The sequence below is a fragment of the Triticum aestivum genome, chromosome 4A (assembly GCF_018294505.1).
Source record: "Triticum aestivum cultivar Chinese Spring chromosome 4A, IWGSC CS RefSeq v2.1, whole genome shotgun sequence".
NCBI classification, from domain to species: Eukaryota; Viridiplantae; Streptophyta; class Magnoliopsida; order Poales; family Poaceae; genus Triticum; species Triticum aestivum.
In genome coordinates, this window is record NC_057803.1 from 503,224,325 (window position 1) to 503,247,040 (window position 22,716).

The 22,716-nt window shown below is 42.7% G+C and overlaps 2 protein-coding genes and 1 non-coding gene across 7 annotated transcripts; 1 reads left to right on the plus strand and 2 right to left on the minus strand.

Moving 5' to 3' along the window:
- Positions 1 to 141: 141 nt before the first annotated feature.
- LOC123086608 (uncharacterized) lies at positions 142 to 19,685 on the minus strand. Of its 5 annotated transcripts, none has more exons than XM_044508377.1 (12): positions 19,231 to 19,685; positions 19,054 to 19,137; positions 16,261 to 17,034; positions 14,275 to 14,376; positions 13,606 to 13,701; positions 12,918 to 13,016; positions 10,997 to 11,081; positions 7,640 to 7,724; positions 6,963 to 7,051; positions 6,303 to 6,393; positions 4,460 to 4,555; positions 142 to 2,211 (listed from the first exon to the last, which is right to left on the minus strand). In XM_044508377.1, the coding sequence occupies exon 12, from the start codon at positions 959 to 961 to the stop codon at positions 236 to 238; it is 726 nt and encodes a 241-aa protein (XP_044364312.1). In that variant the 5' UTR covers positions 962 to 2,211; positions 4,460 to 4,555; positions 6,303 to 6,393; positions 6,963 to 7,051; positions 7,640 to 7,724; positions 10,997 to 11,081; positions 12,918 to 13,016; positions 13,606 to 13,701; positions 14,275 to 14,376; positions 16,261 to 17,034; positions 19,054 to 19,137; positions 19,231 to 19,685; the 3' UTR covers positions 142 to 235. The 5 variants fall into 5 exon arrangements, 4 of the variants coding, with proteins under 4 accessions (XP_044364312.1, XP_044364313.1, XP_044364315.1 ...); XR_006440956.1 differs by having other exon boundaries at positions 1,733 to 2,211; positions 14,279 to 14,376; positions 19,231 to 19,675; XM_044508378.1 differs by lacking the exon at positions 6,963 to 7,051 and having other exon boundaries at positions 7,644 to 7,724; positions 19,231 to 19,684.
- LOC123086609 (uncharacterized) lies at positions 2,207 to 4,448 on the minus strand. Its single transcript, XM_044508381.1, has one exon. It carries the CDS (start codon positions 3,343 to 3,345, stop codon positions 2,632 to 2,634), a length of 714 nt encoding a protein of 237 aa, XP_044364316.1. The 5' UTR covers positions 3,346 to 4,448; the 3' UTR covers positions 2,207 to 2,631.
- A 46-nt stretch (positions 19,686 to 19,731) lies between the features above and the next one.
- TRNAP-AGG (transfer RNA proline (anticodon AGG)) lies at positions 19,732 to 19,803 on the plus strand. Its single transcript has one exon. It is a non-coding gene; the product is annotated as a tRNA-Pro (tRNA).
- Positions 19,804 to 22,716: the final 2,913 nt, after the last annotated feature.

Consider the following 22,716-nt stretch of genomic DNA (forward strand, 5'->3'; position numbering starts at 1 on the left):
GACATGATGCACTTTTTCTTCTTCTTGTTTTCCACTGTATCCATCACATACACAAAAGAAAGATATCCACGGTATGAACATGGTGGAGGCAAGGTAAAAAAGAAAGAAACATGGATAGAACTGATCAGTTGACAAAACACATGATCAAAACTGTGTAATCATCATTCGATTATGTATGTTTGGTATAATGTACAAAAGATGTGTGGAGTAACAAGGCTTGAGGGTTGAGAAGCATCTAGGAGCTAAGGATGTTCAGGAGTGAAACCCTGCTCGGAATCAACCTCCTGAACAGGGACTCAACACCGTTCTCGAGATCCGCTACACTGCGCTCCAGCGCTTGCAGCTGCGCCGCCTCGCAGACAACCCTCTTCTTCTGGAACTTCTGTGAGACCAGAGACCATCTGCTTCCATTGGCAACCCCAATTTGCTTCAGCAGGAGGCGCGGCGCGGATTCAAGCAGAGAGACCGCCATGTCTCTTGCTTCTGCCAATAGCCTGACCGCCCCGCAGCCTTCGGCGGTAGCCTTGCCGCTTGTGATCTTCTTGAAAGGCTTCTGCGCCTTCTTCGCCAGGCGAACAAAAGACTCGATCTTGAGCTGAACAGCCACGCCATCTCCCCTCTTGAGGGCGAGCCGCAAGTCCTGGATGCTCATCTTCAGCTCTGCCAGGCTCTCCTGCATGGCATTGCAAAGATCCACCAGGACAAGTGATCTGTCAAGCTCTTCCTCGACCATCTTCCTCTGCAGGGGCAGGGAGAGGCCGATTTGGTTGCTGGGCAGGCTCATGATCTCTTCTATGGAGCTGTAGATGTCTCCGAGCCTGCTCAGACCGCCGCACATCGTGTCGATGGTCGCGGAAGGCATGGAGATGCGTGTCTGCAGGCCCTGCAGCTCCACCTCCACTTTGGATTCGGTGGAGTGGGGGATGGAAGGCAGACTCGCAGATCTTTGATGGCAGGCCATGTTTCTAATGGATGAACTCAACTGATGATCTGCTATTTCTGATTGTAATGATGGAAGAGAAAGTGAAGAGCAGATGTGTTTTGTCGGTGCTCAACCCTTTGTACCCCGCTCTATTTATAGTCGAGAGCCACAAGGAATTGATAATGGAGCAAGTTCTCCGCTGCGGCTTAATCATCCGCGCGAAACTGGAGCTCTCTTATTTTGGTTAGTGCAACTGACATCAATGAGTGAGATCGAGTGCGTGTACATGTCTCGCCTATAGATGTCAAAGTATTCGCACGAGTGGTTCGTCTCATCATCCAGATTGGCAAAATACCTTCTGGCAATTTGGTTGTCAACGTGTGATGGTTGCACCCGCACCTCAACCCTCGTGCAGCAGCACTGTTGTCTTCTTGGCATGTCTGCTAATTGCATCATGGTCCACCACACATGCGCTATAATTCTTAATAGACGCTTCAAATCTTTAGTTGATGGCTAAACTAATAGTCTCGAATCAAACTAGAGTAACATTTCTTATGAGAGCTATTTCATAAATGTCATATTTTACTACTCCCTCCGATCCATATCAATTGTTGCTGATTTAGTACAACTTAATACTAAATTAACGACAATTAATATGGATCGAAAAGAGTATTGGAAAACATAATAGGGGCACGAGCTCTGAGCTCATAGTGTACTAAATCAGCGACAATTAATATGGATCGAAGGGAGTACTGGAAAACATAACAGGAGCACGAGCTCATCGGATCTTGGGAACTATAGAAGGCCATGAATCTAGGTGCAGTAATGTAGAAAGTAATAACATGGGATCTTGACATGGACTCTGACTGCATCCTATTTTCTCTGAGAAGAGAATATATAACAAGTTTGATTGGATAAATTAGCGCTCTATCGCTGAGCTCCAACAACTGTTACAACCCCATGAGTAGTACTTCATAATAATATGATAATGAGATACATGTATGTATGTAATTAGTATTGCCTATTTGTCATGTTTTGGTTATTCAAGAAAAAGAAATAGAATGCACGAGGGAGCAAGATTCATGGAAGCATAGGATGCATCAGATTACATCCCATATGGCTAGTGCACCTAATATGCTAAGAGCTTTATTGAAAAAAGAAGTTGTTAAGAGAGGGGGAAGAGCTGACTTTACCTACAGAAACACGCTCAGTCATGATACTGTCCAGGCAACATCTAGATGAGCACGAACTCAACACCTCGTGGAGCATTGCTGTCTTGTTTCATAAATCTGCAACAAGATCCGCCGCACAACAGAAAGATCAGCATTATTCTTGACCAGCCCAAGCAGAAACTCGCTAAAAGAGCCGTGAGAGAACTTCACGTGCAATAGAATATGAGCTGAGATACAGAGATAGTGCTTATTTTTGCCTCTCTTAGATGATCTAAATAAACATAATGCATATATACAATAGATTCTGAAAATTGAGCCTTTTTTTTGTTTCCTACTGTATCCATCATATACACAAAAGAAAGATAATCCACAGAATGGACATGGTTGAAGCATCGTAAACAAGAAAGAAACATGGATAGAAGTGATCAGTTGACAAAATACATGATCAAAACTATGTAATCATCATTCCATTGTATGTATGTTTGGTATAATGTACAAAGATGGGTAGAGTAACAAGGCTTGAGAGTTGAGAAGCATCTAGGAGCTAAGGATGTTCAGGAGTGAAACCCTGCTCTGGATCAACCTCCTGAACAGGGACTCAACGCCGTTCTCAAGGTCGGCCACGCTGTGCTCCAGCACTTGCAGCTGCGCCGCCTCGCAGACAACCCTCTTCTTCTGGAACCTCTGTGAGACCAGAGACCATCTGCTTCCATTGGCGACCCCAATTTGCTTCAGCAGGAGGCGCGACGTGGGTTCAAGCAGACAGACCGCCATGTCTCTTGCTTCTACCAGTAGCCTCACCGTCCTGCAGCCTTCGACGGTAGCTTTGCCGCTTGCGATCTTCTTGAAAGGCTTCTGCGCTTTCTTCGCGAGGCGAATGAAGGACTCGATCTTGATCTGGACAGCCGCGCCATCTCCTCTCTTGAGGGCGAGCTGCAGGTCCTGGATGCTTGCCTTCAGCTCTGGCAGGCTCTCCTGCATGGCATTGCAGAGATCCACCAGGACAAGTGACCTGTCGAGCTCTTCCTCGACCATCTTCCTTTGCAAGGGGACTTGGTTGCTGGGCAGGCTCATGATCTCTTCTATGGAGCTGTAGATGTCTCCGAGACTCCTCAAATCGCCGCACATCGTGTCGATGGTCGCGGAAGGCGAGGATATGCGTGTCGGCAGGCTCTGCAGCTCCAGCTCCACTTTTGATTCAGTGGAGTGAGGGATAGAAGGCAGACTCGCAGATCTTTGATGGCAGGCCATGTTTCTAATGGATGAACTCAACTGATGATGTACTATTTCTGTTTGTGGTGACGGAAGAGAGAATGAAAGGCAGATGCGCTTAATTTGTTGGTGTTGAGAACTTTGCAGCGCGCTCTATTTACAGTCGAGAACCAAAAGGAAATAATGGAGCAAGTCCTCTGTTGCGGCCTAATCATCGGCCGCCTAGGCAAAACGGCTGCTCTCTTATTTTGGTTAGTGCAACTGACATCAATGAGCGAGATGGAGAGCGTGTGCATGTCTCGTCTATAGATGGCAAAGTATCCGCACGAGTGGTTCGTCTCATAATAAAGATTGGCAAAATACCTTCTGGCAATCTGGCAATTTGGTTGTCAACGTGTGATGGTTACACCCGCACCTCAACCCTCGTGCAGAACTGTTGCCTTCTTGGCATGTCTCTGCTAATTGCATCATGGTCCACCACACATGCGCTAGAATTCTTAACAGACGCTTCAAATCTTTAGCTCATGGCTAAACTCGAATCAAACTAGAATAGCTATGCAAGCTAATATTTCATAAATGCCATAGTACCTCGATATTAGAAAACATAACAGGGGCATCAGCTCAGCAGATCTTAACATGGGAGCTATAGAAGGCCATGAATTTAGCTGCGGTAATGTAGAAAGTACTCCCTTTACAGAGGGAGTAAGAAAGCAAATATTCTGTCTTAACACACACAGTGACACTGACTGCGCCCATTTTCACTGAGAAGAGAATATATAAAACAAGTTTCACAGGATAAATTACCGGTCTATCACTTACTGCAAGTTGCTGGTTTAACCTAACAGCCGAAATGATAACAAACAACTGATAGAACGCGCAATCTTCACGAGTACTTCATAATATAGGATAATGAGATACATGCACGTATGTATTTAATTAGTATTGCCTATCTGTCATGTTTCGGTTATTCGAGAAAAAGAAATAGAATGCACGGGTGTACAAGTTCGACTTGGCCGTAGCACGAGGGAGAAAGATTCATGAAAGCATAGGATACATACATCAGATTGCATCTCATATGACTAGTGCACCTAATATGCTAAGAGTTGTAATTCAAAAAACAAGTTGTTAAGAGAGAGGGAAGAGCTGACTTTACCTACAGAAACACTCTCGGACATGATACGTTCCAGGTAACATCTAGATGAGCATGAACTCAGCACCTCGTGGAGCATCGCTGTCTTGTTTCATCAACCTGCAACAGGATCCGCCGCAGAACAGAAAGATCAGCATTATTCTTGACTAGCCGAAACAAAAACTCGCTTAAAGAGGTGTGCGATAACTTCACGTGCAATAGAATATGAGCTGAGATAGTGGTTATTATTGCTTCTGTTCAGAGGATCTAAATAATTGGTGGCATATGCTTAAGTCTGGTACATCCGTGGGAATAACAGGGCGCGCCAGCCATCAGGCTAATGATGAGCGGCTACCACATGGCTTAGAGCTGGCATGTCCATGGTTGTTAAGAGTACTGCAGGTAAAAGATGGTGGCGCCAGTTGTAAACTGTAATTGCTGTGACCTAACATGGCCGTTTCAAAGATAAGATCGAATAAAATTGTACATGTGTACAACTTACAGTCACAGCTAGAAATTACTACACATACAGCTAACACCGAAATTCTGAATAATTTAATCTTCACTTAGACTCAGCTATGAAAAGAAATCAGAATCACTGCCCAGTAAATATCAATGTGAGCGAAATCAGAAGTGATGGTATGAACATAGTCAAAACTGTTTTCATCAACTGATCATTTGCATGTACATTTGGCACTGTGCTCTGTACACAAGCTAGAAAGGTTCTATATGACTGGTGAATCCTTTAAAAGGCGGATGCCAATCGCAATATGCTAGAGAAACAAGGCCTGGGAGTGTCTACGAGCTGAGAATGTTCAGGAGTAAAACCCTGCTTTGGATCAGTCTCCTGAACAGAAGCTCCGCACCGTTCTCAAGATCTCCCATGCTTCGCTCTAGCACCTGCAACTGTTCCTCCTCGCAAACGACCTTTCTTTTCTGGATAAGAGACCATTTGCTTCCTTTGGTAGTGGCGAACTGCTTCGGCAACAGCTGCGATGTGGACTCGAGTAGAGAGACAGACATCTCTCTGGCTTCCGCCAGTAGCCTGATCAGCCTGCAATCCTCACCACTAGCTTTGCTGCTTGTGATCTTCTTGAAAGGCTTCTGAGCCTGCTTCGCCAGGCGAATGAAGGACTCAACCTTGAGTTGAACAGCCGCATCATCTCCTCTTTTGAGAACCAGTTGCAGCTCCTGGGTACTCATCTTCAGCTCTGCTAAATTCTCTTGCATGGAATTGCAAAGATCAATCAGCACGAGGGATCGCTCCAGTTCCTCTTCCACCATTTTCTTGTTTTGGGGGAAGGAGAGGCCAACTTGGTTGCTGGGCAAGCCCATGATCTCCTCTATGCAGTTGTAGATGTCTCCAAGCCTTGCATAACCACCACACATTGTGTCGATGGTTGCGGAGGGTGAAGAGATGCATGACTCCAGGCCCTGCAGCTCCACCTCCACTTTGGATTCACTGGAGTGGGCGATAGAAGGCAAACTTGCAGATCTTTGATGGCAAGCCATGTTTCTAATGGATGAGCTGATGATGTGTTTCTGTTTGTAGTGCAAGAGAAAGTGAAGGGCAGGTGTGCTTTCTTGGTGCTCGACCATTGTGGTGGACTCTATTTATAGTCAAGAAACAAAAGCAGTCTTGCTGGCAAAGCCAGTTAGGCAGCAAGAGTATTGTGCATAACCATCTCTGTCCAATACAATCTTGTTAGGAGACAAGAATCACTAAGTGCATGCCATGTCTTAACAATTGGCAGCAAAGCATCAGCACAATGCTTAAGGCAGAATCCAGATCACCAAACAGAGACAAAATAAACTAGAATGCAAGTCATGCGGCTGAGGTGTATGTTGAAGGACTAGAAGACTTCACCTTCCAACAGCCTGTCAATTTGGTTCCGATAGTTGCACCTTCGCCCCAATTGCCGTGAAGCACTGTTGCTGTGCTGGTATGTCTCTGCTACCTGCGGCATGATCCACCACACATGCATTATAATCATCAATAGATGCTTCACTTCTTCTCATGCAACATTTACTCGTTTAGAACATAAGCGAAAACTAACTCATAAACGTCACTGGAACGGGTTCTAGCTTGCAAAATTCTAGATATTCTGCTTCTGTAAGAAATATGTTGTGTTATCCTTCAGTAGCAGAAGTAGAGGTGCACAATTTGGCCAATTGCATGAGAAATTTGAGAATAAGGCACAACGGATTGATATACAGACAGAAAGTATCTCTATCTTGCAGATCCCATGTACTCACATGGCCACCACAGCCTCAGCCAAGTTGGTACCTTTGTCTATCTTAGTTTAAAACAGCACGCGTTGCTAAATTACTAAACAGTGCAGCCTTGACATATTCCAAACGTAGGCAAACTACTACAGGAAGACAAATCGCTATTTTTGTATTTCCAATCTGTCATGTTTCAATTATGTCCGGCAAAATGGACTGCACGAGTACCCAGAGTTGTTTTCTGCTATAAGGTGGTGGGCAAGAATCGCAGTTCATGAGAGGAAAAGTTGAGACACAGAACCTCCAAAAACGTGTTCAATGCTAATATGGGCCAGTCAGCTTCAAGATAAGCATGAACCTCACGGAGTACGACTGACAAGTTTTATCCACCTACAGTAAGATCCAATTATTGTTTCAAGAGTACTTCATAATATAGATAAGGAAATAAATGCATCCAACTAGTGTTCCCTATGTGTCATTTTTCAGCTGTTCGAGAGAGAAAAAACGGAATGCACGGTCGATAATCTGGGTGCGGTAATAGAGAAAGTTAACTCTTTTTTCTGTCTTGGACACAAAGTGACAATGTGTCCTAATTTCACCGAGAAGAGAATATAGAACAACTTCGATTGAATAAATTACCGGTCTATCTCGCTTAATACTGCAGATTTCTGTTTTAACCTACTAACAGCCCAGATGACAACAAACAACTGTTAGAATGTGCAGTCTTCACGAGAACTGGATGAGGAGATAAATTAATATATCTAATTAGTGTTTCCTAACTGTCACGTTGCAGTTGACCCTGAGAGAAAAATGGAATGCACGGGGGTTCATGTTTGATTTGGCCATAGCACCAGTGAGAAAGATTAATGAAAGCATAGGATACATCCGATTACATCTCATATGGCTAGTGCACCTAATGTTTTCCCTAGGACACAGTGTCTATAAGTTGTTAAGAGAGAGGAAAGGAGTTGACTTAACCTACAGAAGCACACTCAGTCCAGGTAACATCTAGATAAGCATGAACTCAACACCTCGTGGAGCATCGCTGTCTTGTTTCATCAACCTGCAACAAGATCCGCCGCAGAACAGAAGGATCAGCATTATTCTTGACCAGCCGAAAAAGAAACTCGCTTAAAGAGGTGTGAGATAACTTCACGTGCAATAGAATATCAGCTGAGCTAGTGGTTAGTATTGCCTCTATTCAGAGGATCTAAATAATTGTTGGCATGTGTTTGATTAAGTCCAGTACATCTGCTGGGCATAATGTGCTTCTACCTTATGCTAGTGATCAGGCTAATAATGAGTGGCTATCACATGGCCCAGAGCTAGCATGTTCATGGTTGTTAAGAGTATTGTAGGCAAACGATAATGGCGCCGATTGACGTAACATGGCCGTTTCAAAGGTAAGATCAAATAAAAATCATACATGTCTACAACTTATAGCTAGAAATAATTACACATAAAGCTCCTACCAAAGTTCAGAACGATTAATATTCACCTAGACTCTGCATGCCGTTTTCTGAAGAGGAATTTCCTTTTCGGTTCCTTAGCATTCATCATATACTTGAAAGAGAACATATCGACATGACATTCAGCTAAAAAGAAAATCTAAATCACCGGCCGGTAAAGATCGGTGAAATCACAAATAATGATATGGGCATAGTCAAAACTGCTTTCGTCAACTGATCATTTGTATGTACATTTAGTAGTGTACCCAGTACACAAGCTAAAAAGGATCTATATGACTGGTGAATCCTTTAAAAGGCAGATGCCAATCGCAATATGCTAGAGAAACAAGGCCTGAGAGTGTCTACGAGCTGAGAATGTTCAGGAGTGAAACCCTGCTTTGGATCAATCTCCTGAACAGAAGCTCCGCACCGTTCTCAAGATCTCCCATGTTTCGCTCTAGCGCTTGCAACTGTACCTCCTCGCAAACGACCTTTTTCTTCTGGACAAGAGACCACTTGCTTCCTTTGGTGGTGGCGAACTGCTTTGGCAACAGCTGCGACGTGGACTCGAGTAGAGAGACAGACATCTCTCTACCTTCCGCCAGTAGCCTGACCAGCCTGCAATCTTCACCACTAGCTTTGCTGCTTGCGATCTTCTTGAAAGGCTTCTGCGCCTGCTTGGCAAGGCGAATGAAAGACTCAACCTTGAGTTGAACAGATGCATCATCTCCTCTTTTGAGAACCAGTTGCAGCTCCTGGGTACTCATCTTCAGCTCTGCTAAATTCTCTTGCATGGAATTGCAGAGATCAATCAGCACGAGGGATCTCTCCAATTCCTCTTCTACCATTTTCTTGTTTTGGGGGAAGGAGAGGCTAATTTGGTTGCTGGGCAAGCCCATGATCTCCTCTATGCACTTGTAGATGTCTCCAAGCCTTGCGTAACCACCACACATTGTGTCGATGGTTGCGGAGGGTGAAGAGATGCATGACCTCAGGCCCTGCAGATCCACCTCCACTTTGGATTCACTGGAGTAAGGCAAACTTGCGGATCTTTGATGGCAAGCCATGTTTCTAATGGATGAACCGATGATGTGTTTATGTTTGTAATGGAAGAGAAAGTGAAGAGCAGATGGCTTTGTTGGTGCTCAACCATTGTGATGCACTCTATTTATAGTCAAGAAACCATCTGCTCATTAGGCATTAAGAATATTATGCATGACGCTCCATTTGCGACCAATAGTGGATCAATTTTCTGGACCAGCATAACCATCTCTATCTATATAATCTTGTTAAGGAGACAAGCATCACTAAGTGCATGCCCTGTCTCGACGATTGGAGGCAAAGCATCAGCACAAGTGCTTGGCTTAACAGAGAATCCAGATCAGCAAACCGAGGCAAAATAAACTAGAATGCAGGTCATGCAACTGTGCTGTATGTTGAAGGACCAGATGACTTCACCTTCCAACAGCGTGTCAATTTGGTTCCCAGTTCATGACAGATGCTCCTTCGCCCCAATTGCTGTGAAGCACCGTTGCAGCGTTGCTGCGCTGGTATGTCCACCACACATGCATTATAATCATCAATAGATGCTTCACTTATTCTCATGCAACATTTACTCGTTTAGAACATAAGCGAAAACTAACCCGTAAACGTGACTGAAACGGGTTCTAACTTGCACAAGTCTAGATATTCTGCTCTGTAAGAAATATGTTGTGTCATCCTTCAGTAGCAGAAGTAGAGGTGCCCAATTTGGCCAATTGTATGGGAGATTTGAGAATAAGGCAGAAGGGATTGATACACAGACATAAAGATCTCTGCAGATCCCATATACTCATATGGCCACCACAGCCTCAGCCAAGTTGTTACCTTTGTCTATCTTGGTTTAAAACAGCATGTGTAGTGTCAAAACGCTCTTATATTATGGGAAGGAGGGAGTACTAAACGGTGCAGCCTTGACATATTCCAAACATAGGCAAACTGTGGTCTGCATGACTACTTGACACTACAGGAAGACAAGTTGCTATTTGGTATTGCCAATCTGTCATGTTTCAATTATGTCCGGCAAAATGGACTGCACGGGTACCCAGAGTTGTTTTCTGCTATAAGGTGATGGGCAAGAATCGCTCATGAGGGGAAAATTTGAGACACAGAACCTCCAAAAACGTGTTCAATGCTAATATGGGACAGTCAGCTTCAAGATAAGCATGAACTCAACGCCTCATGGAGTACGACTGGCAAGTTTCATCCACCTAAAGTAAGATCCAATTATTGTTTCAAGAGTACTTCATAATATAGATAAGGAGATAAATGCATCTAATATAGATAAGGAGAAATGGATAAAAATGGATGTATCTAGAACTAAAATACATCTAGGTACATCCGTTTTTTCGACAAGTATTTCCGGACGGACCGACGGAGGGAGTATCATTTTTCAGCTGGTCGAGAGAAAAAACAGAATGCACAGCTGATAATCTAGGTGCGGTAATAGAGAAAGTTAACTCTTTTTTCTGTCTCGGACAGAAAGTGACAATGCGCCCTAATTTCAGTGAGAAGAGAATATAGAACAACTTCGATTGGATAAATTACCGGTCTATCTCGCTTAATACTGCAGGTTGCTGTTTTAATAACCTACTAACAGCCCAGATGATAAGAAACAACTGTTAGAATGTGTAGTCTTCACGGGTACTGGATGAGGAGATAAATTCATATATCTAAATACGTTGCAGTTGATCCCAAGAAAAAAAATTATATGCACAGGGGTTCATGTTTGATTTGGCCATAGCACCAGAGAGGAAGATTCATGAAAGATAGGATACATCATATTACATCTCATATGGCTAGGACAGTCTCTATAAATTGTTAAGAGAGAGGAAAGAGTTGACTTTACCTACAGAAACATGCCCAGTCCAGGTAACATCTAGATAAGCATGAACTCAACACCTTATGGAGCATCGTTGTCCTGTTTCATCAACCTGCAACAAGATCCGCCGCAGAACAGAAGGATCAGCATTATTCTTGACCAGCCGAAACAGAAATTCTCATGAAGAGGTGTGAGATAACTTCACGTGCAATAGAATATGAGCTGAGATACTGGTTATTGCCTCTATTCAGAGGATCTAAATCATTGGTGGCATTTGTTTAATTAAGTCTGGTACATCTGCTGAGCATAATGTGCTTCCACCTTATGCTAGTGATCAGCTAATAATGAGCGGCTTCCACATGGCCTAGAGCTGGCATGTTCCTGGCTGTTAAGAGTACTGTGGGCAAAAGATGATGGCGCTGATTGCAAGCTGTAATTGGTGTGACGTAACATGTCCTTTTCAAAGGTAAGATCAAATTAAAATCGTACATGTCTACACCTTCCATTACACAAATTCAGAATGATGTAATCTTCACCTAGACTCTGCATGCCATTTTCTTGAGAGGAATTTCCTTTTCGCTTCCTTAGCATTCATCGTATACTTGAAAAAGAACATATCGACATGACATTCAGCTATGAAAAATAAATCTAAATCATCGCACGGTAAAGATCAGTGAAATCACAAGTAATTTTATGGGCATAGTCAAAACTGCTTTCGTCAACTGATCATTTGTATGTACATTTAGTAGTGTACTCAGTACACAAGCTAGAAAGGTTCTATATGGCTGGTGAATCCTTTAAAAGGTGGATGCCAATCGCAATATGCTAGAGAAACAAGGCCTGAGAGTGTCTACGAGCTGAGAATGTTCAGGAGCGAAACCCTGCTTTGGATCAATCTCCTGAACAGAAGCTCAGCGCCGTTTTCAAGATCTCCCATGCATCGCTCTAGCGCTTGCAACTGTTCCTCCTCGCAAATGACCTTTCTTTTCTGTACAAGAGACCATTTGCTTCCTTTGGTGGTGGCGAACTGCTTCAGCAACAGCTGCGACGTGGACTCGAGTAGAGAGACAGACATCTCTCTGGCTTCCGCCAGTAGCCTGACCAGCCTGCAATCCTCACCACTAGCTTTGCTGCTTGCGATCTTCTTGAAAGGCTTCTGCGCCTGCTTGGCGAGGCGAATGAAAGACTCAACCTTGAGTTGAACAGACGCGTCATCTCCTCTTTTGAGAACCAGTTGCAACTCCTGGGTACTCATCTTCAGCTCTGCTAAATTCTCTTGCATGGAATTGCAGAGATCAATCAGCGCAAGGGATCTCTCCAGTTCCTCTTCTACCATTTTCTTGTTTTGGGGGAAGGAGAGGCCAATTTGGTTGCTGGGCAAGCCCATGATCTCCTCTATGCAGTTGTAGATGTCTCCAAGCCTTGCGTAACCACCACACATTGTGTCGATGGTTGCGGAGGGTGAAGAGATGCATGACTTCAGGCCCTGCAGCTCCACCTCCACTTTGGATTCACTGGAGCAAGGCAAACTTGCGGATCTTTGATGGCAAGCCATGTTTCTAATGGATGAACTGATGATGTGTTTATGTTTGTAATGGAAGAGAAAGTGAAGAGCAGATGTGCTTTGTTGGTGCTCAACCATTGTGGTGCACTCTATTTATAGTCAAGAAACAAAAGCAGTCTTGCTGGCAAAGAATATTTTGCACCACGCTCCATGTATTGCCAATGATGAATCAATTTTTTGGAGCAGCATAACCATCTCTATCTGTTACAATCTTGTTAAGGAGACAAGCATCACTAAGTGCATGCCATGTCTCGACGATTGGAGGCAAAGCATCGGCACAAGTGCTTAGCTTAACAGAGAATCCAGATCAGCAAACAGAAGAAAAATAAACTAGAATGCAAGTCGTGCAACTGAGGTGCATGTTGAAGGACCAGAAGACGTTACCTTCCAACAGCCTGTCAATTTGGTTCTCAACTGATGTCAGCTGCACCTTCGCCTCAATTGCCATGCAGCACTGTTGCTTTCCTGGTATGTCTCTGATATCTGCAGCATGATCCACCACGCCAACACATGCATTAGAATCATCAATAGATGTTTCGCTTCTTCCGTTGCGTCATTTACTCATTTAGAACATAAGCAACTTATGAAAACTAACTCATAAACGTCACTGGAACAGGTTCTAGCTTGCAAAATTCTGATACTAGAAGGTAATGCATGTTTCTGTGGTGTCATCCTTCAGTAGCAGATGTAGAGGAGCCAACTAAATGAGAAACTTGAGAATAAGGCACAACAGATAGATATACAGGCAGAAAGTATCTCTATCTCTGAAGACCCCATGTACTCACATGGCCACTATAGCCTCACGCAAGTTGGTACCCTTATCTATCTTAGTTTAAAAGAGCACGCGTTGCTAAATACTATACAAGCAACGTTGACATGTTCCAAAGGTAGGCAGGCAAACTGTGGTCTGCATTGTGACAGTACAGGAAGACAAGTTGCTATTTGGTATTGCCAATCTGTCATGTTTCAATTATGTCCGACAAAATGCTGCACGAGTACCCAGAGTTGTTTTCTGCTATAAGGTGGTGGGCAAGAATCGCAGTTCATGAGAGGAAAAATTGAGACACAGAACCTCCAAAAACGTGTTCAATGCTAATATGGGCCAGGCAGCTTCAAGATAAACATGAACTCGACACCTCATGTTGTACCACCGGCAAGTTTCATCCACCTACAATAAGATTCAATTATTGTTTCACGAGTAATTCATAATATAGATAATGAGATAAATGTATCTACTTAGTGTTTCCTATCTGTCATTTTCCCGCTGTTTGAGAGAGTAAAAAGGAATGCCCGGACGTTAATCTAGGTGCAGTAATAGAGAAAGTAAACTCTTTTTCTGTCTCGGACACAAAGTGACACTGCGCCCTATTTTCACTGAGAAGAGAATATAGAACAACTTTGATTGGATAAATTACCGGTCCATCTTGCTTAATACTGCAGGTTTCTGTTTTAACTTACTAACAGCCGAGATGATAACAAACAACTGTTAGAATGTGCAGTCTTCACGAGTACTTCATAATATTAGATGGGGAGATACTAATTAATGTTTCCTATCTGTCATTGCTGTTGATCCAGAGAAAAAACTGAAATGCACGGGGGGTCATGTTTGATTTGTCCATAGCACGAGGGAGAAAGATTCATGAAAGCATAGGATACATCAGATTACATCTCATATGGCTAGTGCACCCCCTAGGGCACAGTGTCCATAAGTTGTTAAGAGAGAGGAAAGAGTTGACTTAACCTACAGAAACACGCTCAGTCATGATAGATCCAGACGACATCTAGATAAGCATGAACTCAACAGTCAACACCTCGTGGAGCATCGCTGTCTTGTTTCATCAACCTGCAACAAGATCCGCCGCAGAACAGAAGGATCAGCATTATTCTTGACCAACCGAAACAGAAACTCTCATGAAGAGGTGTGAGATAACTTCAGGTGCAATAGAATATGAGCTGAGATAATGGTTATTGCCTCTATTCAGAGGATCTAAATCATTGGTGGCATGTCCGCATGTGTTTAATTAAGTCTGGTACATCTGCTAGGCATAATGTGCTTCCACCTTATGCTAGTGATCAGGCTAATAATGAGCAGCTACCACATGGCCTAGAGCTGGCATGTTCATGGTCGTTAAAGAGTACATTAGGCAAAAGATGATGGCGCCGATTGCAAACTGTAATTGGTGTGACGTAACATGGCCGTTCGAAGGTAAGATCAAATAAATACTGTGCATGTCTACAATTTATAGCTAGAAATAATTACACACAAATTCAGAATTATTTAGTCTTCACCTAGACTCTGCATGCCATTTTCTTAAGAGGAATTTCCTTTTCGCTTCCTTAGCATTCATCGTATACTTGAAAGAGAACATATCGACATGACATTCAGCTATAGAAATAAATCAAAATCATCGCACTGTAAAGATCGGTGAGATCACAAGTAATTTTATGGGCATAGACAAAACTGCTTTCGTCAACTGATCATTTGTATGTACATTTAGTAGTGTACTCAGTACACAAGCTAGAAAGGTTCTATATGACCGGTGAATCCTTTAAAAAGTGGATGCCAGTCGCAATATGCTAGAGAAACAAGGCCTGAGAGTGTCTAGGAGCTGAGAATGTTCAGGAGCGAAACCCTGCTTTGGATCAATCTCCTGAACAGAAGTTCAGCGCCGTTTTCAAGATCTCCCATGCTTCACTCTAGCACTTGCAACTGTTCCTCCTCACAAACGACCTTTCTTTTCTGGACAAGAGACCATTTGCTTCCTTTTTTGGTGGTGAACTGCTTTAGCAACAGATGCAATATGGACTCAAGTAGAGAGACAGACATCTCTCTGGCTTCCGCCAGTACCCTGACCAGCCTGCAATCCTCAGCAACAGCTTTGCTGCTTGTGATCTTCTTGAAAGGCTTCTGGGCCTGCTTCGCGAGGCGAATGAAAGACTCGACCTTGAGCTGAACAGCCGCATCATCTCCTCTTTTGAGAACCAGTTCCAGCTCCTGAGTATTCATCTTCAGCCCTGCTAAATTCTCTTGCATGGAATTGCAGAGATCGATCAGCACGAGGGACCGTTCCAGTTCCTCTTCCACCATTTTCTTGTTTGGGGGAAAGGAGAGGCCAACTTGGTTGCTGGGCAAGTCCATGATCTCCTCTATGTTCTTGTAGATGTCTCCAAGCCTTGCGTAGCCACCACACATTGTGACGATGGTTGCGAAGGGTGAAGAGATGCATGACTTCAGGCGCTGCAGCTCTACATCTACTTTGGATTCACTGGAGTGATCAATAGAAGGCAAACTTGCAGATCTTTGATGGCAAGCCATGTTTCTAATGGATGAAGTGATGATGTGTTTCTGTTTGAAATGGAAGAGAAAGAGAAGAGCAGATGTGCTTTGTTGGTGCTCAGGCCTCTGCAGCACACTCTATTTATAGTCAAGAAACAAAACAGTCTTGCTGGCAAAGCCCATTAGGCAGCAAGAATATTGCGCACCATGCTCCATTTGTTGCCAACAATGGATCAAATCATTTTGGAGTAGCATAACCCTCTAAATCCATTACAATCTTGTTAAGGAGACAAGAATCACTAACTGCATCCCAAGTCTCAACAATTGGCGGCAAAGCATCTGCGCAAGTGCTTAGCTTAACACAGAAACCAGATCAGCAAACCGAGGCAAAATAAACTAGAATACAAGTCATGCAACTGAGATGTATGATGAAGGACCAGATGGCTTTACCTTCAAACAGCCTGTCAATTTGCTTCTCAACTTATGACAGCTGCACCTTCGCCTCAATTGCCGTGCAGCACTGTTGCTGTGCTGGTATGTGTGCTGACTGCAGCATGATCCACCACACATGCATTATAATCATCAATAGATGCTTCACTTCTTCCGCTGCAACGTTTACTTGCTTAGAACATAAGCAACTTACAAAAACTAACTTATAAGTCTCAGTGCAGCGGGTTCTAGCTTGCGAAATTCCAGATATTAAAAGCTAATACCTGTTTCTGTAAGAATCTGTGGTGTGATCCTTCAGTAGCAGAGGCAAAGTTGCTCAATTACATGTGAAACTTGAGAATACGGCACAGACAAAAAGTATATTTATCTCTGCAGAACCCATGTACTCACATGGCCACCACAGCCTCAGACAAGTTGATGCCTTGTCTATCTTAGTTTAAAACAGCACGCGTTGCTAAGTGCTAAATAATGCACCTTTGACATGTTCCAAATGTAGGCAAACTGTGGTCTGCACGACTACTAGATAGTACAGGAAGACAGGTTGCTATTTGGTATTGCCAGTATGTGATGTTTAAATTATGCCCGACAAAACAGACTGCACGAGTACAGAGTTGTTTTCTGCTATAAGGTGGTGAGCAAGAATCACAGTTAATGAGAAGAAACGTTGACACGCAAACCTCCAAAAACGTGTTCAGTGCTAATCTGGGCCACGTAGGGTTCAAGATAAGCATGAACTCAACACCTCAGGGAGTAGTGCAGGCAAATTTCATCCACCTACAATAAGATCCATCATAAAAGGATCAGCATCTTTGACCATATTAAAAGTAACATGGATAAATGGTAAGATTGTAAACTTCAATGAAACTCAAAGTATCCGTGTCATAGGTAGCATGCGCTTAAGTCTGGTCCCTGCACAGTTGTTAGTTTTCCAAGTTTTCTCTTCTTTCTTATTATTCAGTCTAATTAAGAGCCTACACACATAGCCTGGATCTTATGTACTCATGCATGTAAAGCAAATCAATCACAAAATAATAAGCTTAATGCAAGTACAGGAAAAATATGAGGTAAAAGCGTCAAGTGAAAATACAATAGCTCCGGTTAAAACCTACAGACAACAGATGAGAAGTATTGTCATACTGAGGATACCAGTATTCAGCCAGGAATAAGCAAAATCACATTTCACCAGAGTCAGAATTAAGAAGTACTCCCTCTGTAAAGAAATATAAGAGCGTTTACATCACTAAAGTAGTGGTCTAAATGCTCTTATATTTATTTACAGAGGGAGTACATACAAAGGATCATTGGCAACATAAACATGATGAAAGCATTTTTCCTTTTAGTCTACCAGTAATATCTGCATGTGGTCTCAGCATACACACTAGATAGACTTACACAAGGTTGGCAAACCCCTTAAAAGGTGGATGCCATTCACAGGGCGCCAGAGCAGCAAAGCATATGGATGAGCTAAGAATGTTCAGGAGAGAAACCCTAGTCTGGATCAATCTCCTGAACAGAAATCCTACACTGTTCTCAAGATCTCCAATTCTGCACTCTAATGCTTGTAGCTGATCCTCCTCACATACAACTTTCTTTTCTGGAACCATTTGGACACCAGATGCCATTTGCTAGAATTGGATGTGACAATCTGATTGGGCATGAGGTATGATGTACATTCAAGTAGGGACACAGCTATCTCTCTGGCTTCTACTAGTAGCCTGACAAGGCTGAGACCTTCAGGAGTAGCTTTGCTGCTGTATTTCTTGAAATGCTTTTGCATATTCGTTGCTGAACGGAAGAAAGGCTCAATTTTGAGATTGGCAGTGGCATGATCTCCTCTTTTAAGGACTAGTTGCAGCTCTTGGATGCTCATCTTCAACTCGGCAAAGTTCTCTTGCATAGCATTGCAGATATCAAGCAGCACAAGGGACTGTTCCAGTTCTTTCTCCACCATTTTCTTTTGCTAAGGCAAGCAGAGGTCAACTTGGTTCCTTGGCAAGCGTACAATCTCCTCAACACAGTTGTAGACATGTGCAAGCTTCCTCAAACCATCACTCAGTGTGACGATGCTAGCAGGCTGCCTACAGAAGTGTGTTTTTAGGCCGTGCAACTCTTCTTCTGCTTTGATCTCACTAAAATGAGGCCTAGAAGGCAGACTTGTAGATCTTAGATGGCAAGACATGTTGTTGATGGATGGTGCGAATGAGTGATGGTATATTTCTTCAGGACATGGAAGAGAAGAGAAAGGAAGAAAAGTTGCACACCGTTCAGCTCTTCAGGCATACTCCATTATAGTTGAGAATCAAAAGGCCAATGGAAGCAAAGCCGGTGATCATCTAAACAATATGGAGCAAGTTTTGTGCTATGGTTATATGGCGTAGCCATTTGTGTCAAAGACAAGTTCATGTTGTTTCATCTTGTTTGTGCAACAGACATCAATAAGTGAGCTTACAAGCAGATGATGTCCCTACAATTGGTGGCAAAGCATATGCACGAGTGTTTAAAATTAATCAGAATCAATCTACATTGTTGACTGATAGGCAGCAACCAAAAGAAAAGAAATGTGAGCTGTGCAATTGGTGTTTGTTGGAGGACCGCCTGCTACCTACAGAATGATCCATGACCCACGCATCGAAATTCTGCAAGCGTGCTTTGATGCCATGTTCCGATTGTTCCGGGCAGGATAAACTGCACGGGCATCCCATTTTCTGCTGGATAGAGGTTGAGGGGGCAGAAACAAGAGGATAATAAGAAATAAGATCTGCTAGTTGACTCAACCTCCAGGAATGTGCTCACCTAGTTCAGGTAATGAACTGTCCACCTCTTGGAACTGCCCTGGCATGTCATGGCCATCTGTGACAAGATCCACCACAAAATGATCTGCAATCTTGGCCATGTGAAATGGAATCAATTATTGAAAAACTAAACCAATCGATGAGCTTCTGCGAATGTCATTAGGGGTTGGATGTCAACCGGATCATCAGAGAGCGCTGCTATTTAGGAGCAGCCTTCCAGCCCAAGAGAAGTTGAGAAGAGACACGCTGCTCTACCTCACAGCTGGAAATGCTGCTCTGCTCCCCACTTTCGGCAGAATTAGGCGCGGCGGTTCGCACGGCAGCAGCCGCCGTCATCGCCGTCGCCCTGAACCGCAGGTTTCTGGCGAAGAAACTTCCATGGATGGCGAAAAAGGGCTCCGCACCCCAAGATCCAGCGATTTGAGAGACCGTGCAAACACAACGTCGTCCCTTACTGCCGCAGCCGTACGAGCATGCGGTGGAAGAAGTAGGTCGAGGCGCGTTGAGGCGGACGAGGAGGAGGAGACGAGGCGGCGGCGGCGCGGCGCCGGTGGCGAGACATGAGGAGAGGAATGAGGTGGGGATTGAAGTCGGACGGGGCAGAAACCGGGGCCGCATAGCAGCGATGATCGCAGGTGTTTTCACTTTAAATAAAATGTTAGGAAGAATATAGCAACAAGGGCATTTGGTCTAGTGGTATGATTCTCGCTTAGGGTGCGAGAGGTCCCGAGTTCAATTCTCGGAATGCCCCACTTTTAATTTTGTTTTTCCTTTTCCACAATTTTTTTAGATTTGTTTACTTCTTTCATCATGACGTGTATACCTTTTTGCTTCCTCACAGTTTTTCTTTTTACATTTGCTTTGTCTAATTATTACACAATTTTTTAGGGGGTAATCTAATTGCATAATTTAGAGATAGTGATGTGGACCTGAATTATTTCTCTCTGAGTTCACATGCACCGGTGTGAAGGATAAAATTCAAACAATATTAAAAATTCTTAATTTGTTTGGCAACAAACATGGCTGGGTTTTCTATTTACGTATGAATTTTCATGAAGATAAATGAAATTTATGTTGCTCTAAAAAGAAGAAAATGATGCTCTAAAATGGTCGTTTTGTAAAGCTTATTGGAGCATTGTTTTTCCTTTCTTCTCCGAACCACCATGAATGCTATTTCTTCACAGTTTTTCCAGATTTGTTTGCTTCCCTTCATCACGACGTGTGGACCTTTTCGCTTCCTCGCCGTTTTCTTTTTGCATTTGCTTTGTCTAATTATTACACAATTCTTTTAGGGGTAATATAATTGCATAATTTAGAGATAGTGATGTGGACCTGAATTATTTCTCTCTGAGTTCACATGCACCAGTGTGAACAATAAAATTTAAAAAATATTTAAAATTCTTAATTTGTTTGCCAACAAACATGGCTGAGTTTTCTGTCTACGTATGAATTTTCATGAAAATGAATGAAATTTATGTTGCTCTAAAAAGAAGAAAATGATGCTCTAGAATGGTCGTTTTGTAAAGCTTATTGGAGCATTGTTTTTCCTTTCTTCTCTGAACCACCATGAATGCTATTTCTTCACAAAACTCTGTGCATACGTAGAACGCTCAACCGTGTTTGTTGCCAAAACAATCATATTCTTTTTTTTAAATCATTTTTCATTTCTAGGATTTTACCTATCCCGGGTGCATATGAGTTTGGTATTACACAAAACACCACCGTAAGAGTGTGCTCATCAAATTTGTTTACTTCTCACATGGACAAGACTCGATGCATTATTTTACTTCCTCTTCTTCCAATTGCAGAACTTGGAGATAATGATGTTTTCATCAAATCGATTATGACGCATGACTCGATGCATCATTCTGCTCCCTCTTTGTCCAATTGCGCAGTTTGGAGATGGGGACATTGAAAAGACATCTAAACTTCTAAGTGAATTTTGACATAAATGACAAGTAATTAGCAGACTAATGATGTTACAAGTTATCCTACATACCTAAGAGAATCATCCTCACTGACTTATTCATCTCAATATGCAAGCATGCTCACTCACGATACTATTATGAAATGGGATAACCCACACCTCAACATGAAATCATGCATGGGAAAAGACCCACCACAACATTCAACCATGCATGGAAAAATATTTTTCATTCGGTTATTCTACTTATATTCAATAAATATTGTTAAAAGTATACGTAATCAAATATAATAAGTCATGTATATTTTAATTTTGGTTATCATGATATGAATCCAAATTTTCATCAACCAAATCCCTCAGGAACGTGTGAGGTATCCACTATTTTGAACAAGTATCGGTCCGATGGTTGAAAATAAAAGGTGGTTGAAGATCCCAAGCAAAAACGAGAAAAGAAGATCATGTGTTTAAATCTTTGCGATTTATCGTATGGTTGAGTTATAAGAAAGTTGAACTATTAAGAGGATGTGATGAACTTAAATGTGGGAGACAAACATCCTCTGGGATCATACACCCACATCCAAACTTGAGAGAAAACCCAAAGAAAGAGAGAGACATAAGTAAAAAGCCGCAAAGTTAACCTAGGTTTTGCTCTATGTGTGGCCCAGAGGTTCCGGATGGGAGTTCTGGATGCCCCAGAGCTCCATATGGCACTCTTGTTGAGGTGCAAGATGAGTGCAGAGGCTACTAAATTGGACCGGAGGCGGGTACGGAACCAACTCAGAGGTCCAGGTGGTCTAGAGGTTTCGAATTGGTGTGTAGAAAACATAATGAGTAGATTTTAGTGGGCCGTATATAAGCCTGCCTCATTTTCTCCGAAGGATATTCCAATTTGAGCCAAATAAAACTCTCTCACAGACACTGTTGTTGGAGCTCCAAAACTCAGGAAGCTCCCCTCACCTAGCCAAATGTCGTTGAGCCTTTGAGGTCAAAGAAAGAGGCCCCCGCGATCTATGGTCTAACCCAAGACAAATTTGAACCCTCCTTGTTTTCATCGTTTTGATTATTACTCTTGAGAATTTGGTAATCCTCCTTGCTTGTTACTGTAATAACCTAAATTTAATATGTGCCAATAATTAGTGTAATTGGATCATTGTAATGGGATTATGTGTTAAACTACCATGCTAGAATATAAAAAGAATAGATATGTACAACACCTAGCAGATTATTTACGCAAGAAGAATACCTTTTGTCTGGTTCTTAAAATATCTGGGTAACTAGGCTAATGAAACGACTAATAGATAAACATCTCCATAACCAGAGTGAGCAACCTTGGGGTAACCCAAATAGTTAAAGCATCCTCGTCCATGTAGCCTTTCCTCTACAAATGTCACACTCTCAGCTCTCTTCTTCTCCGCTATAAACTGACTTTTAGTCACATGTTACTAATCGCCCCACTTAAAGTTCCCCACTTTAGTCAAAAACGACCGGAGAATGACGTCTGATGAGAGAAGCCTAGGAGAGATTGAAGACAAGGAGGTTGGAGCTCGGATTTAACCGAGGAGGAACCACATCAAGACTATGCATATCATCTTCTTTCTAAAGTAAACTCTTGAGATAATTTAGTTAATATTATTTAAATCTATAATATTCATGCCACATGAGGATAATAGGTGATGAATTATTAATTTGTACTACCATGATAACCACTGATAAACGACAATTCAAGAACATACACCGTTG

Bases quoted from the DNA above. Each gene is read 5' to 3' on its own strand.
- LOC123086609 (XM_044508381.1), bottom strand. From the start codon at position 3,345: ATGGCCTGCCATCAAAGATCTGCGAGTCTGCCTTCTATCCCTCACTCC.
- LOC123086608 (XM_044508376.1), bottom strand. From the start codon at position 6,034: ATGGTCGAGCACCAAGAAAGCACACCTGCCCTTCACTTTCTCTTGCAC.